Source organism: Salmo salar, chromosome ssa15 (genome assembly GCF_905237065.1).
Source record: "Salmo salar chromosome ssa15, Ssal_v3.1, whole genome shotgun sequence".
Taxonomy (NCBI): Eukaryota; Metazoa; Chordata; class Actinopteri; order Salmoniformes; family Salmonidae; genus Salmo; species Salmo salar.
The window spans coordinates 2,650,257-2,666,438 of NC_059456.1; the positions used below are offsets into that span (position 1 = coordinate 2,650,257).

The 16,182-nt window shown below is 41.5% G+C and overlaps 1 protein-coding gene across 1 annotated transcript; it reads left to right on the top strand.

Moving 5' to 3' along the window:
- Window positions 1-12,225: 12,225 nt before the first annotated feature.
- Window positions 12,226-14,096, top strand: LOC106570882 (perforin-1-like). The gene is made up of 4 exons (XM_014143449.2): window positions 12,226-12,310; window positions 12,950-13,109; window positions 13,567-13,686; window positions 13,832-14,096. The coding sequence occupies exons 2-4, from the start codon at window positions 12,960-12,962 to the stop codon at window positions 13,967-13,969; spliced, it is 408 nt and encodes a 135-aa protein (XP_013998924.1). The 5' UTR covers window positions 12,226-12,310; window positions 12,950-12,959; the 3' UTR covers window positions 13,970-14,096.
- The last annotated feature ends 2,086 nt before the right edge of the window (window positions 14,097-16,182 follow it).

The window sequence follows — 16,182 nt, forward strand, 5'->3', positions numbered from 1 at the left end:
ATTCTTAGGGCTAGGCCCCTTTTTTCTCAATTTCCGCCTGGATGACGTGCCCAAAGTAAACTGCCTGTTGCTCAGTCCCTAAAGCCAGGACATGCATGAAAATGGTACCATTGGAAAGAAAACACGTTGAAGTTTGTAGAAATGTTAAAATAATATATAACACAAAGAATATAACACAATAGATATGGTAGGAGAAAATCCAAAGAAAAACCATACTCTTAGAAATTCAAGAGAAAGGTCATATTGTAAAATAGCTCCCTGGATGCAATTCCTATGGCTTCCACAGGGTGTCAGCAGTCTATGTTCAAGGTTTCAGGTTTGCAACTTCAAAAACGAATAAGAAAGAACAGTTTTCGTATGAGGACAGTTTTAGAAATATTTTTTGTGCGCCACAACCAAGTTGAGCACCTGCTAAAATTGGTTTCCTATTGAACATACTTCTTTCCGAAATAAATATTATAGTTTGATTACATTTTAGGGTGTCTGAGGAGTAAATATAAACGTATTTTGACTTGTTGAAACAAAGTTTAGGGCTATATTTTCAGATTCCTTTCTCTGCAAATTGAATGAGTGGATTACTCAAATCGATGGCGCCAACTAAACTGACTTTTTGGGATATAGAAAAGGATTTTATCTAACAAAATGACACTACATGTTATAGCTGGGAGCCTTTGGATGACAAATCAGAGGAAGATTTTCAAAAAGTAAGTGAATATTTCATCTTTATATGTGATTGTTTAAACCTGTGCAGGTGGAAAAATATTTTGATGTGGGACGCCATCCTCAAACAATTGCATGGCATGTTTTTTCGCTGTAATAGCTGCTGTAAATCGTACAGTGCAGTTAGATTAACAAGAATTTAAGCTTTCAGCCGATATAAGACACTTACAGTTGAAGTCGGAAGTTTACATACACTTAGGTTGGAGTCATTAAAACTCGTTTTTCAACCACTCCACAAATTTCTTGTTAACAAACTATCTTTTTGGCAAGTCGGTTAGGACATCTACTTTGTGCATGAAACAAGTAATTTTTCCAAAAATTGTTTACAGACAGATTATTTCACTTATCATTCACTGTATCACAATTCCAGTGGGTCAGAAGTTTACGTACACTAAGTTGACTGTGCCTTTAAACAGCTTGGAAAATTCCAGAAAATTATGTCATGGCTTTAGAATCTTCTGATAGGCTAATTTACATAATTTGACCTACCTTCAAACTCAGTGCCTCTTTGCTTGACATCATGGGAAAATCAAGAGAAATCAAGACCTCAGATAAAAATTGTAGACCTCCACAAGTCTGGTTCATCCTTGGAAGCAATTTCCAAATGCCTGAAGGTACCACGTTCATCTGGACAAACAATAGTACGCAAGTATAAACGCCATGGGACCACGCAGCCGTCATACCGCTCAGGAAGGAGACACGTTCTGTCTCCTAGAGATGAATGTACTTTGGTGCGAAAAGTACAAATCAATCCCAGAACAACAGCAAAGGACCTTGTGAAGATGCTGGAGAAAAGAGGTACAAAAGTATCTATATCCACAGTAAAACGAGTCCTATATCGACATAACCTGAAAGGCTGCTCAGCAAGGAAGAAGCCACTGCTCCAAAACCGCCATATAAATGCCAGACTATGGTTTGCAACTGCACATGGGGACAAAGATTGTACTTTTTGGAGAAATGTCCTCTGGTCTGATGAAACAAATATATAACTATTTGGCCGTAATGACCATCGTTATGTTTGGAGGAAAAAGGGGGAGGCTTGCAAGCCGAAGAACACCATCCCAACTCTGAAGCACGGGGGTGGCAGCATCATATTGTGGGGATGCTTTACTGCAGGAGGGACTGGTGCACTTCACAAAATAGACGGCATCATTAGGAGGAAAATTATGTGGATATATTGAAGCAAGATCTCAAGACATCAGTCAGGAAGTTGAAGCTTGGTTGCAAATGGGTCTTCCAAATGGACAATGACCCCAAGCATACTTCCAAAGTTGTGGCAAAATGGCTTAAGGACAAAAAGGTCATGGTATTGGAGTAGCCATCACTAAGCCCTGACCTCAATCCTATAGAACATTTGTGGGCAGAACTGAAAATGCATGTGTGAGCAAGGAGGCCTACAAACCTGACTCAGTTACACCAGCTCTGTCAGGAGGAATGGGACAAAATTCACCCAACTTATTGTGGGAAGCTTGTGGAAGGCTACCCGAAACGTTTGACCCAAGTTAAACAATGTAAAGGCAATGCTACCAAACACTAATTGAGTGTATGTAAACTTCTGACCTACTGGGAATGTGATGAAAGAAATGAAAGCTGGAATTAATCATTCTCTCTACTTTTATTCTGACATTTCACATTCTTATAATAAAGTGGTGATCCTAACTGACTTAAGACAGGTAATTTTTACTAGGATGAAATGTCAGGAATTGTGGAAAAACTGAGTTTAAATGTATTTGGCTAAGGTATATGTTAACTACCGACTTCAACTGTATATGTACCTAAATGTTTAAAATCCATAATAACTATTCGAATTTGAATTACGCGCCCTCCAGTTTCTCCGGAAGTTGTCCCGCTACCAATCCTTAAGAAGTTTTAAAGTGGCATTGTTTAGAGTGCATTGTATATAGTGACTAGTGATCCATTTATTAACCTCTTACATCTAGACGTTCCGCTAGCGGAACACCTGCTCCAATATCCAATGATCGGCGTGGCGCGAATTACAAATTCCTCAAAAATACAAAAACTTCAATTTTTCAAACATATGACTATTTCACAGCATTTTAAAGACAAGACTCTCCTTTATCTAACCACACTGTCCGATTTCAAAAAGGCTTTACAGCGAAAGCAAAACATTAGATTATGTCAGCAGAGTACCCAGCCAGAAATAATCAGACACCCATTTTTCAAGCTAGCATATAATGTCACAAAAACCCAGAAGACAGCTAAATGCAGCACTAACCTTTGATGATCTTCATCAGATGACACACCTAGGACATTATGTTATACAATACATGCATGTTTTCTTCAATCAAGTTCATATTTATATCAAAAAACAGCTTTTTACATTAGCATGTGACGTTCAGAACTAGCAAACTTCCGGGGAATTTACTAACAATTTACTAAATTACTCACGATAAACGTTCACAAAAAGCATAACAATTACTTTAAGAATTATAGATACAGAACTCCTCTATGCACACGATATGTCCGATTTTAAAATAGCTTTTTGGTGAAAGCACATTTTGCAATATTCTAAGTACATAGCCCAGCCATCACGGGCTAGCTATTTAGACACCCGGCAAGTTTAGCCTTCACCAAAATCAGATTTACTATGACAAAAATGTTATTACCGTTGTTGTCTTCGTCAGAATGCACTCCCAGGACTGCTACTTCAATAACAAATGTTGGTTTGGTCCAAAACAATCCATCGTTATATCCGAATAGCGGAGCTTTGTTCGTGCGTTCCAGAAACGATCCGAAATGGTATATCAGGGTCGCGCGCATGGCGCAATTCGTGACAAAAAAATTCTAAATATTCCATTACCGTACTTCGAAGCATGTCAACCGCTGTTTAAAATCAATTTTTATGCAATTTATCTCATAAAAAAGCGATAATATTCCGACCGGGAATCTCCTTTTCGGCAAACAGAGGAAAAATCACAAAGACGGGGGCGGCCAGGGCACGCGCCTAAGCCCACAGTCCCTTGATCGGCCACTTGACAAAGGCGATAATGTGTTTCAGCCTGGGGCTGGGATGACGACATTCTGTTTTTTCCCGGGCTCTGAGAGCCTATGGAAGACGTAGGAAGTGTCACGTTAGAGCAGAGATCCTTTGTAATTGAATGAGATGGCAAAGAAGTTCAAGAAATGGTCAGACAGGCCACTTCCTGTAAAGGAATCTCTCAGGTTTTGACCTGCCATTTGAGTTCTGTTATACTCACAGACACCATTCAAACAGTTTTAGAAACTTTGGAGTGTTTTCTATCCAAAGCCAATAATTATATGCATATTCTAGTTACTGGGCAGGAGTAGTAACCAGATTAAATCGGGTACGTTTTTTATCCAGCCGTGAAAATACTGCCCCCTAGCCATAACAGGGTAAAGTTGCCAGTATTCGGGTCTCAATGTTGGCAGCAGCCTCTCTGAGATAGTGATGGCTGTTTAGCAGTCTGATGGCCTTGAGATGGAAGCTGTTTCTCAGCTCTCGGTCCCGGCTTTGATACATCTGTACTGACTTCAACTTCTGGATGGTAGCGGTGTGAACAGGCAGTGGCTCGGGTGGTTGATGTCCTTGATGATCTTTTTGTCCTTCCTGTGACATCGGGTTGTTTTTACCTGTTGCTAGTTTAATCTTAATCAGATCAGCGTAGGTCATCCATTTTATTCTCCAAAGATTGCACGTTTGCTAGGAAGTGGGGGTTTATTCGATCGCCTACGAATTCTCAGAATGCATCCCTCCCTCTGGCCTCTTTTTCTCCACTTCCTCTTCACGCAAACCACGGGGATCTGGGACTGTTCCCGAGAGAGCAGTATATCATTAGCGTCCGACTCGTCAGACTCGTTAAAGGAAAAAAAGTATTCTGCCAGTCCGTGGTGAGTAAATGCAGTCCTGATGTCCAGAAGTTATTTTCGGTCATAAGAGACGGTAGCGGCAACATTATGTACAAAAGAAGTAAAAAAAGAAGTTACAAATTACTGTAGTTCTTCTGTTTTTTCTCCCCACCTGCCATTCCTTCATTGTAAATAAGAATGTTTTCGTTAACTGACAGATCTGGGTAAATAAAGGTGAAATAAATGAATCAATTCACCTTGACGTAGGGGTCTGGCTGGGAGAGGAGGTCTCCTTTCAGGTTGGAGGCACTAAGGCCCCACACCCTGACGTGGCTGTCATCCAGGTCACAGTGTACAAGAGCCAGGGTGCACAGCACCAGGGGTCCCAGGGACAGAGAGAGAGAGGGGCCATGGTACACTGTCTGGGAGAAAGGAGAGAGGAGAGGGAAGAGAAGGGTAGGGGGACGAAATTATCATGTCAGATGGGTGTCCCATAAGAGCTTGAAACTAACAGCACGAACTGTATTGAATACTGGAGTAAAAATACAGTTGAAAGACCAGTGGGGGGAGGGAGGGAGAGAGAGAGAGAGAGAGAGAGAGAGAGAGAGAGAGAGAGAGAGAGAGAGAGAGAGAGAGAGAGAGAGAGAGATGAAAGAACCACCAGAACAATCCTGAATCAGCAGAAATACAGGCTCTTACTTAATTGCAGATAGTGGCTTTTCAGAAGTGTGTTTGATTTAACCACCAGCGTATCCTGGATGGAGGGAGATGTCACTTGATATAGAAACTGTCAGTCCCATGGTGTTACACATTCAGTTCTGACAGCAAACTTGGCTGAGAAGTCATCCAGTGTACTCAACCAAACTGACACTTCATTTCTATGTCTGCTATTGTACAAATCTTAATGTGCTTTAAGGAACGCCACTCACTGTCTGCAGTCGACTGAATCCCAGCCACTGTCTACAGAGATAACAAAGGTAAGAGTGATGCCAACACACAGAGACTGAGAGATTGAGAGAGAGAGTGAGAGAGTGAGAAAGGGAGAGAGAGAGGTAAAAGAACAGCACCAGAACAACAGATAATGTCTTACCTGGATATTGTTCTCTGTTGTTCTCTAGTCACCTAACTGTTGATGGTCCTTACTGTGCCATCTAGCTGTTTATAAAGATCTCATGCACCCCCCCCCCCACCCTTTAGGTGGTATGATGACCCACAGGTGGTATGTAGGACTACTAACAGTTGACAGTGCATGTCAGAGTAAAAATCAAGCCATAAGGTCAAAGAAATTGTCCGAAGAGCTCTGAGACAGGATTGCACAGATCTAGGGAAGGGTACCCAAAAAATTATGCTGCATTGAAAGTCCACAAGAACAAAGTGGCCTCCATCATTTTTAAATGGAAGAATTGAGTAAACAGTTAGGTGAGAGAGAGGACATTGCTAAGGGTGGACATGGTAAATAGTACTGCATAGAATCTGTAATTCATCAGTTATACCATCGATCACTATCTGTAGGAGACAACAGGCGCCACACAGCCCACTGTTTCAGTAGGAGTGGTATTATGAGGACCACTCCTACAATGACAATGTTTGAGTCCCAAATGGCACCCTATTCCCTATATAATGCACAACTGGTCAAAAGTAGTTCACTATAAAGTGAATAGGGTGTAATTTGCGACAAAGCCTTTACACACTACAGTTGTACCACTCACTCAGTGGCACCACCTACAAACACTGTCTCTTGCTTCAATAGAAGCTTCTTCCAATGCTGTGGAGAGTGCTGAAATCCATCATTAAAGCTGATGGTGGAACAGGTCCCCAGGAAGTCGTCAGATGATCTGAAACTGTGGTTGAACAGGTCCCCAGGTGGTCGTCAGCTGATCTGTAACTGTGGTGGAAAAGGTCCCCAGGAAGTCGTCAGCTGATCTGAAACTGTGGTTGAACAGGTCCCCAGGTGGTCGTCAGCTGATCTGTAACTGTGGTGGAACAGGTCCCCAGGTGGTCGTCAGCTGATCTGTAACTGTGGTTGAATAGGTCCCCAGGTGGTCATCAGCTGATCTGTAACTGTGGTGGAACAGGTCCCCAGGTGGTCGTCAGCTGATATGTAACTGTGGTGGAACAGGTCCCCAGGTGGTCGTCAGCTGATCTGCAACTGTGGTGGAACAGGTCCCCAGGTGGTCGTCAGCTGATCTGTAACTGTGGTGGAACAGGTCCCCAGGTGGTCGTCAGCTGATCTTTAACTGTGGTGGAACAGGTCCCCAGGTGGTCGTCAGCTGATCTGTAACTGTGGTGGAACAGGTCCCCAGGTGGTCGTCAGCTGATCTTTAACTGTGGTGGAACAGGTCCCCAGGTGGTCGTCAGCTGATCTGTAACTGTGGTGGAACAGGTCCCCAGGTGGTCGTCAGCTGATCTTTAACTGTGGTGGAACAGGTCCCCAGGTGGTCGTCAGCTGATCTGTAACTGTGGTTGAACAGGTCCCCAGGTGGTCGTCAGCTGATCTGCAACTGTGGTGGAACAGGTCCCCAGGTGGTCGTCAACTGATCTGTAACTGTGGTGGAGCAGGTCCCCAGGTGGTCGTCAGCTGATCTGTATCTGTGGTGGAACAGGTCCCCAGGTGGTCGTCAGCTGATCTGTAACTGTGGTGGAACAGGCCCCCAGGTGGTCGTCAGCTGATCTGTAACTGTGGTGGAACAGGTCCCCAGCTGGTCGTCAGCTGATCTGTAACTGTGGTGGAACAGGTCCCCAGGTGGTCATCAGCTGACACATCATTGTCCCACACCTACAGCTTCAGGTTGTCATTGACCTCCACATCATTGCAGATGAACTTGTTACTCCAGGCAGGGTCAGAATTGTTGTTAATGATTTCAGAAACAAAACAGGTGTTTTGAAAATATAGAATGCAACTTTAAAATAAATATCAGTCTGTAAATATGCCCATGTAGTTTCACTAACATGTCATGATCCAAAAGCAAATGAGTCATCATTAACAAAAACAAAAGATGATTAGCAAATTAAATCTGATTTTTTTCTGGTTAACACTGTACATTTTTTTATTCTCTAGAAAGTAATGATATAAATAGCCAATGGAGATACATGGACACTGAAAGGACAATAATAAATAGGAAATACAGCATTTAAGTCAATAATTGTCAACATTTGTTCAATGGATGTGTGTGTGGACTTGTTTAACTATACTTGTGGGGAACAGAAGTACCCACAAGAATAGTAAACCAACCAAAATTTGACCAACTGGTGACATTATGTTAGTCTGCACAAGGTCAAATGCTATTTCTAGGGGGTTTAGGGTTAAGGTTAGAATTAGGGTTAGGGTTAGGAGATAGGGTTAGTTTTAGGCTTAGGTTTAGGGTTAGGGGTTAAGGAAAATAGGATTTTGAATGGGACTGATTGTATGTCCCCACAAGGTTAGCTGCACAAGTCTGTCTGTGTGTGTGTCTGTGTGGGTGAGAGGGTGAGAGTGTGTGTATATGTGGGTTCAGTGAATTTGGACCCCTTTACTTTTTCCAAATTGTATTAAGTTACAGCCTTATTCTAAAATGTTTAAAAAAAAGAAATTCTCCTCATCCATCCACACAATACCCAATAATGACAAAGCAAAAACAGTTTTTTGCAAATTTCAGCAAATGTATAAAAAATTTAAAACTGAAATATCACATTTACATAAGTATTCATACCCTTTACTCAGTACTTTGTTGAAGCACCTTTGGCAGAGATTACAGCATCGAGCCTTCTTGGGTATGGTGCTACAAGTTTGCCACACCTGTATTTTCAGAGTTTCTCCCTTTCTTCTCTGCAGATCCTCTCAGGCTCTGTCAGGTTGGATGGGGAGCGTTGCTGCATGGCTATTTTCAGGTCTCTCCAGAGATGTTCGATCAGGTTCAAGTTCGGGCTCTGGCTGGGCCACTCAAGGACATTCGGAAGCCACTCCTGCGTTGTCTTTGCTGTGTGCTTAGGGTATTTGTCCAGTTGGAAGGTGAACATCTGGAGCAGATTTTCAACAAGCATCTCTTTGTACTTTCCTCTGTTCATCTTTCCCTCGATCCTGACTAGTCTCCCTGTCCCTGCTGCTGAAAAACATCCCCACAGCATGATGCTGCCACCATTATGTTTCACCTTAGGGATAGTGTCAGGGTTCCTCCAGATGTTGCGCTTGGCATTCAGGCCAAAGAGTTTAATCTTGGCTTCGTCAGACCAGATAATCTTGTTTCTCATGGTCTGAGAATCTTTAGATGCCTTTTGGCAAACTCCAAGTGGGCTGTCATGTGCATTTTACTGAGGAGTGGCTTCCGTCTGGCCACTCTACCATATTGGCCCGACTGGTGGAGTGCTGCTGAGATGGTTGTCCTTCTGGAAGGTTCTCCCATCTCCACAGAAGAACTCTAGAGCTCTGTCAGATTGACCGTTGGGTTCTTGGTCACCTCCCTGACCAAGGCCTTTTTCCAACTTGGCCGGGCTGCCAGCTCTAGGAAGAGTCTTGGTGGTTCCAAACTTCTTGATGGAGTCCCCTGTGTTCTTGGGGACCGTCAATGCTGCAGTTTTATTTTGGTACCCTTCCCCAGATCTGTGCCTCGACACAGTCCTGTCTCGGAGCTCTTCGGACATTTCCAATTTCGAGTCCCATAGCAAAGGGTTGTGGCTGCTTTGTGTGATGTATTATTGTCTCTACCTTCTTGCCCTTCGTGCTGTTGTCTGTGCCCAATAATGTTTGTACCCTGTTTTGTGCTGCTACCATGTTGTGTTGCTGCCATGATGTGATGCAACCATGTTGTTGTCATGTTGTGTTGCTACCATGCTTTGTTGTCATGTGTTTCTGCCATGCTATGTTGTTGTCTTAGGTCTCTCTTTATGTAGTGTTGTGTTGTCTCTCTTGTCGTGATGTGTGTTTTGTACTATTTAAAAAAAAAAATGTATTTACATTTTTAATCCCAGCCCATCCCCGCAGGAGGCCTTTTGACTTTTGGTAGGCCGATGTTGTAAATAAGAATTTAATAAATAAGAACTGATTTGCCTAGTCAAATAAAGGTTAAATAAAAAAAAATCAACTGGTCTTAATACTTATGTAAATAAGGAATTTCTGTTTTGCAAATATTTTTAAAAAATCACTATATAGAGATATCAGATCTTTCTCCGGTATAGTGCTTAATTACTCCAGAAAATACAATTATCGACAAAATTTGGAGAATAAACAGTGTATCTTCTAGAACTGAATTTTATTACATACTTAAACAATATTTTTTTTTTAACCTTTACCATTACAAATATAGACACAGAGGACAGAAAAAGCCACCCCCTGATACAGAGAAAAATAAATCACTGTGTTAGAAAAATACCAGAAAATTATCTTTACAAGGTAAAGAAGAAAATACAATTTTTTTACTTTTACTTCTGAAGAGAGCCAACCATTACAGGTTAAACTCAAATAAAGCATGGTAGTTAATGGCAACTTAACCTGGTAAATATGTTGCATCTCTCAGAAAACACATACATTCTGAACCAGTTATAATTTTAAAAGATTAGTAATTAGAAACAACAATGCTATTAATGCCAATTTAAAACGTTTCTATGAAACTGTATATAAATCAGACTTTAAAAACAGTGGGACGGATCCTATAGCCTTTTACATTGAACAACTCTGAAGCAACTATCAGAAGACAAAATATGATCATTAAAAACAGAGAACAACCAGTGAAATCTTAGAAATGGTTGCATGTTGCGTTAATATTATTGTTCAGTATATTTACAATTTTTTTATAAAAATCTCTCTCCCTTCTCTCTCTCCCTTCTCTCTCTCTCTCTCTCTCCTCTCTCACTCTCTCTCCCTTCTCTCTCTCTTTTGCACTCTCTCTCGAACTCTCTCTCTCACTCTCTTTCTCCCTTCTCTCTCTCCTCTCTCTCTCTCTCTCAACCCTTCTCTCTCTCTCTTGCACTCTCTCTCGCATTCTCTCTCTCACTCGCTCTCTCCCTTCTCTTTCTCCCTTCTCTCTCTCTCGCTCTCTCCCTTCTCTCTCTCCCTTCTCTCTCTCTCCCACTCTCTCTCTCTCTCTCTCTCTTGCTCTGTCTCTCTCTCTCCCTTCTCTTTCTCTCTCTCTCCCACTCTCTCTTTCTCTCACTGTCACGTTTATTTTTTGTTCAGTATATTTAAAACATTTTGATAGAAATCTCTCTCCTCTCACTCACTCTCTCTGTCTCTCACTCTCTCTCTCTCAATTCAATTCAATTTGCTTTATTGGCATGACGTAACAATGTACATATTGCCAAAGCTTACATTGGATATTTACAATATGAAAATAATAAGAATCAAAATTGTCAACGGGACAACAGTAACAACTAAATAACCATTCATTGAACAATAACAATGAACATACAGTAGAGGACATATGCAGGTTGATTGGTCTGTCAGACACTGTCCCTCATCTTATGGCAGGCAGCAATGTAGTGCGCTGCCAGCCCACAGCTCTCTGCGTCCTCCGCCAACAGGACGGGTAGCCTACTCTCATCAGAGATGTCTTTGAAACCTTGAACAAGGGTTTCAAATTTGGGGAAATGACACTCTCTAATTGTTTTATATTTTTTACATTTTGTCAGGAAATGCAGCTCCGTCTCAGGTTCTGCTGTTGTGCAGTGGTTGCACAGCCTTTCCTCAACAGGGAGCAGGTTTTCCTGTGTCTACCCTTCTCAATGGCAAGGCTGTGCTCACTGAGCCTGTACTTTGTCAAGGTTTTCCTAAGTTTTGATCAGTTACCATGGCCAAATAGTTAGCCACTGTCTCTCTCTCTCTCTCTTAGCTGTCCTTCTTCAATCCTGCCCTTGCTGTGAGTCATGTCCTCCACTCTATCTCTCCTAGTTGTCCTTCTTCCATCCTGCCCTTGCTGTGAGCCATGTCCTCCTGTCTCTCTCTCTTTGTCCTTGGGCCTGCTGCTGAAGTGTGTCCTGGTAAGTCAAGGTGTATAGTCTCAGTGCCAGGAATCTTAAATGTGATTTATGGTCAACACAATCCTGTCTCAGAGCTCTACTGACAATTTCTTCGATCTCATGGCTTGATTTCTGCTCTGACATGTACTGTCAACTGTGGGACTTTATGTAGACAGGGGTGTGCCTTTCCAAATCATGTCCAATCAACTGAATTTACCTCAGATGGACTCCAATCAACTTGGAGAAACATCTCAAGGTTGATCAATGGAAACAGAATGCACTTGAGCTCAATTTCGATTCTCATAGCAAAGAGTCTGAATACTTATGTAAATGAGGTATTTCTGTTTTAGATTTTTAATACATTTGCTAAAAGAGTAAGGATGTAAAGAAACAAAATGTAGAAAAAGTCAAGGGGTCTGAATACTTTCTGAGTGCACTGTATATAATGATTAATGGTATTACTGATGAATTACAGATTCTATGCAGTACTATTTACCATCTCCACCCTTAGCATTGCCCTCTCCCTTACCTAACTGTTTATTCACTGGGCTGGCCTTTTGACATTATCTGGAATACAATTTGTTCAATCAGCATTTCAGATAGTATCAGAATTTGTTGTTACACCTTATAGGCTTCCATACGTCTCGTGGTAATATAGGGTGTGCTCTCATTGGTTAAGTATTCCTACATATCACTTGTGGGTCAACATACCACCTGGGGGGTGGGGGGGTGGGGGGGGGGTTCTGGGATCTTTATAAACAGCTAGATGGCACAGTAAGGACCATCAGCAGTTGGGTGACTAGAGAAGACAGACGTCCAGCTCAAGAATATCCAGGTAAAACATGATCTGTTGTTCTGGTGCTGTTCTTCTGTTCATCTCCCCCCCCCCCTCTCTCTCTCTCTGTGTGGGCATCCATCTTTCCTTTGTTATCTCTGTAGACAGTGGCTGGGATTCCACTGCAGTCATGAGTGGCGTTCCTTAAAGCACTTTAAGATTTGTGCAATAACAGATATAGAAATGAAGTGTCAGTTTGGTTGAGTACACTGGATGACTTCTCAGCCAAGTTTGCTGTCAGAACTGAATGTGTAACACCATGGCAGTTTCTATATCAAGTGTCATCTCCCTCCATCTAGGATACGCTGGTGTGTAAATCAAACACACTTCTGGAGAGCCAATATCTGCAATTGAATAAGAGCCTGTATTTCTGCTGATTCAGGATTGTTCTGGTGTCTTCCATTTATTTATCTTTCTCTCTGTCTGTCTCTGTCTCTGTCTCTCTCTCTCTGTCGCTGTCTGTCGATCTCTCTCTCTTCCTCCACTGACTAATCTCCTAACACTAATAATATGTCCTGGTCTTTCAACTGTATTTTTACTCCACCTCTCTGAATACAGTTTGAGGTGATACTTTCAAGCACTTATGGACATGTTTATATCTTCCCCTCCTGTCACCTCCCCTCCTCTCCTCTCTTTCAGACAGTGTACCATGGCCTCTCTCTCTCTGTCCCTGGGACTGCTGGTGCTATGCACCCTGGCTATTGTACACTGTGACCTGGATGACGTCCACGTCAGGGTGTGGGGCCTTAGTGCCTCCAACCTGAAAGGAGACCTCTCCCAGCCAGACCCCTACGTCAAGGTGAATTGATTCATTTATTTATTCGTTATTTAACCCAAACAGTCAGTTAACAAAACATTCTTATTTACAATGAAGGACTGGCAGGTGGGGTGATAAAACAGAAGAAGTACAGTAATGTTACAGACAGGACAGACATAAGACAAAAGGACAGAGACACAGAACTAATCAAATAGTAAACAGTAGACAGTCAGCAGTCATTTGTTTGGATATCAAGTAGGCTACAGTGATGTGTGAACATGAAAATGTCAGTGCTTGGCTTGTTATTTGTTAGGTGAACTAATAAAAAACTGAATGAACAAAAAAATGAATGAATGAATTAATAAATGTTAAAATACGTATAGAGGTTCCTCATTCAAGTGAGCCAACTCTACATACATTAAAAATAATTTTGTTTTAAAAGCACAATAATAAAAATCAAATGTTTAATAAAGTCTAATGACAACATTATCTTCTTTAGGTGTGGTATGGCACAGTTTTCGGTGGGATGAGCAGCATTCTGAAGAACCAGGCCAACCCCACCTGGCCCAGCGAGTTCAACTTCGTAGACATCATCCACAAGTCTGTCCTGAAGCTGGAGGTGAGTTTCCCCATTACTATGCAAAGCGCTTTGATCACTGGAAAAGTACTATGTAAATCTCATCAATTATTATTATGATGATGAAGAGGATAACGCTGAGGAGGAGGAAGATTATTATGATTATTTTTACTATTATTATTATTAGGTGTGGGATAATAACGTCGGTCCAGATCACCTCCTGGGAACCTGCACCACCACCATCCACCCAGGAACACACACTGAGACCTGCCAGCTGAAGAGAGGCACCGTCTACTACACCTACAGCTACGACTACAGTCACTAGAAGGAACAGAATGATGGTTAGATTGTAACCTAGGACCTTTGTGACCTTGTTTCTGATTGGTTCTCTCACCCTTTCACTTGTGTATTCACTTCCTTAGTGTCAACTAAAAAAACGTGCTTTACGGCAAGATGGTCTCAGTCTGGCTTCATCATGTTTCTGAATTGTTTTATGATTTCTCAGAAGATGCCTTAGAAGATGGTCCATATCATATTTAAAGAGATCATCAATATTTCTACTAGATTTGAGACCATTCGACATTTACCTTTTACAGTGTAACGACATGGCCCTTTAGGGTGTATATCACGCCCTCTCACTCTCTCTCCCACCCCAGGTTTTACCATGGTCATAAATTACTTCTTAAAACTCTCTCTCTTCGCTGACATGGAGTTTGGAGGGAGAGAACTTGTGGAGAACAAAGACATTCTTCTTCCCAAAACTCCTAATCCTCAAAATTGGAGAATTAAACAATATTTGTATTTTTGAGAATGCGGGAATGGTCCGTGGACACTTAAGGGACAGTCATGTCGAGTTTGTTTTATTTGGTGACCTCATGGAAGGACAGGAAACACACATTACTGTGTCTTTGGTTGTGCATACTTCTCAATTATAGGGTTTGCAACTAAATGTTGTGAATCCTATGTGATCACATATGAAACTGTTTGTGAAAAGATGAAATGTGATGTTAACCTTCTAAATTAGAGTATGGATTTTCATATCAAGTTTAACTAGTCAGTGGCCACGCCCCAGTGAGCCAGACATTACATCATGGAACCGCCCTTTTCTACTCCAGAATAAAAGGACTCATGACAAAATATACATTTAGTCAAGATAACGCCGGGACAGGGAGTTCCCACGTTGAAATGGCTGGAACTCTGATATTTTCAAAAGAGAAGAAGTACTACTCAGTGCCAAATAGACCCACGGTAAGCCGGACGTCTCAAATGGTTAAGAAGACCAGAAAAATGAAGCTGTCCCGACATGTTGAAATGGTTGGCAATTCAAAAACTAGAGTCAGAGAATGCCGGGACGGAGTCCTCACATTGAAATGGCTACAACTCTATAAAGTAAAGAACAATTATTCCGAATGCAGCTGTTTAAATACTTTAGTCTGGTAAATGTATCTCTTCTAAGAACAGTTCCGAATGGTACTCTGAAGTTTACATTATAACAACTATGACAGACTGTGGCTCCTGTGGTGATAATACAATAATAAGTGACTGTAATTGATAAGATATGAAAATATCTGAAGAGTTAATTCGGGAAATAGAGACAATTTCCTGTAGTGCCCCAACTTCCTAGTTAATTAAAGTTGCATGATAAGTTTAAACGCGTAATAAAATTACACATAGAGAATTGATTTGATAATATACAGTCTTCACATTTAATGATAGTCAACGACACAACCATTTTTGTGCTTAAACCTGAGTGTAATATACCTTTTGGTTATTCTAAGGTTTGGCCTTCTTTCATAATCAGCATTTCAGATAAATACAACATTTCCCCATGGTGATAATTAAGTCCTTATGCTATGCTATCTTAAGGATCCAACCTGGGATGACATGGTGGGAAGCTAAGCTGCAGCATCACCATCAGCATGGGAACCCACAACGTTATACGTACAGTTATTAATGAACCCACCCCACCCCCCATAACCCCAAACAATTGTCAATATTTTTACATTTTGGTCAAGAAATGCTTAAGTGATTTAGGTTCTCACGTAATTGGAGCATCCCAAAACATACTTAATGCATGTGGAAATGAACTGAATGATAATTCAACATGGTATATTATCAACAACAACAAATATATGACGTCATCACACCAGATGGGGGCGCTGTTGTATAGAGAATTGCTGGCTAGGATTCATAAAGCTTCTCAGAGTAGGACTGATGAGCTATGTGGTCAGTGTTGCCTTTCAGATCAGGGGAGACCTGTCCCTTATTCCTAAAGTGTCTCAGATTAGGAGTGCTGATTTAGGATCAGGTTTTCCCAGTCCAGAACAATCTGCTTCAATATGATCTAAAAAGTCAAACTGTTATGAACACGCTTCATGAATACGGGTCTAGATCAGGAACCGTGTCCACAAAGCACCTCAGAGTAGAGACTGCTTTCCAACAACAGGTGGTTTCTGTTGACTATCTAATGGAGGTTCTTGAACAGGAAAACATCTGAGAGCAGAGCATTACATTTACATTTTAGTCAAAGCACTCTGA

Excerpts from the sequence above, each read along its gene's own strand:
- LOC106570882 (XM_014143449.2), top strand. The coding sequence starts at position 12,960 with ATGGCCTCTCTCTCTCTGTCCCTGGGACTGCTGGTGCTATGCACCCTG. Across the intron at positions 13,110-13,566 it reads AGCCAGACCCCTACGTCAAG|GTGTGGTATGGCACAGTTTT; the intron begins GTGAATTGATTC and ends TATCTTCTTTAG. Across the intron at positions 13,687-13,831 it reads AGTCTGTCCTGAAGCTGGAG|GTGTGGGATAATAACGTCGG; the intron begins GTGAGTTTCCCC and ends TATTATTATTAG.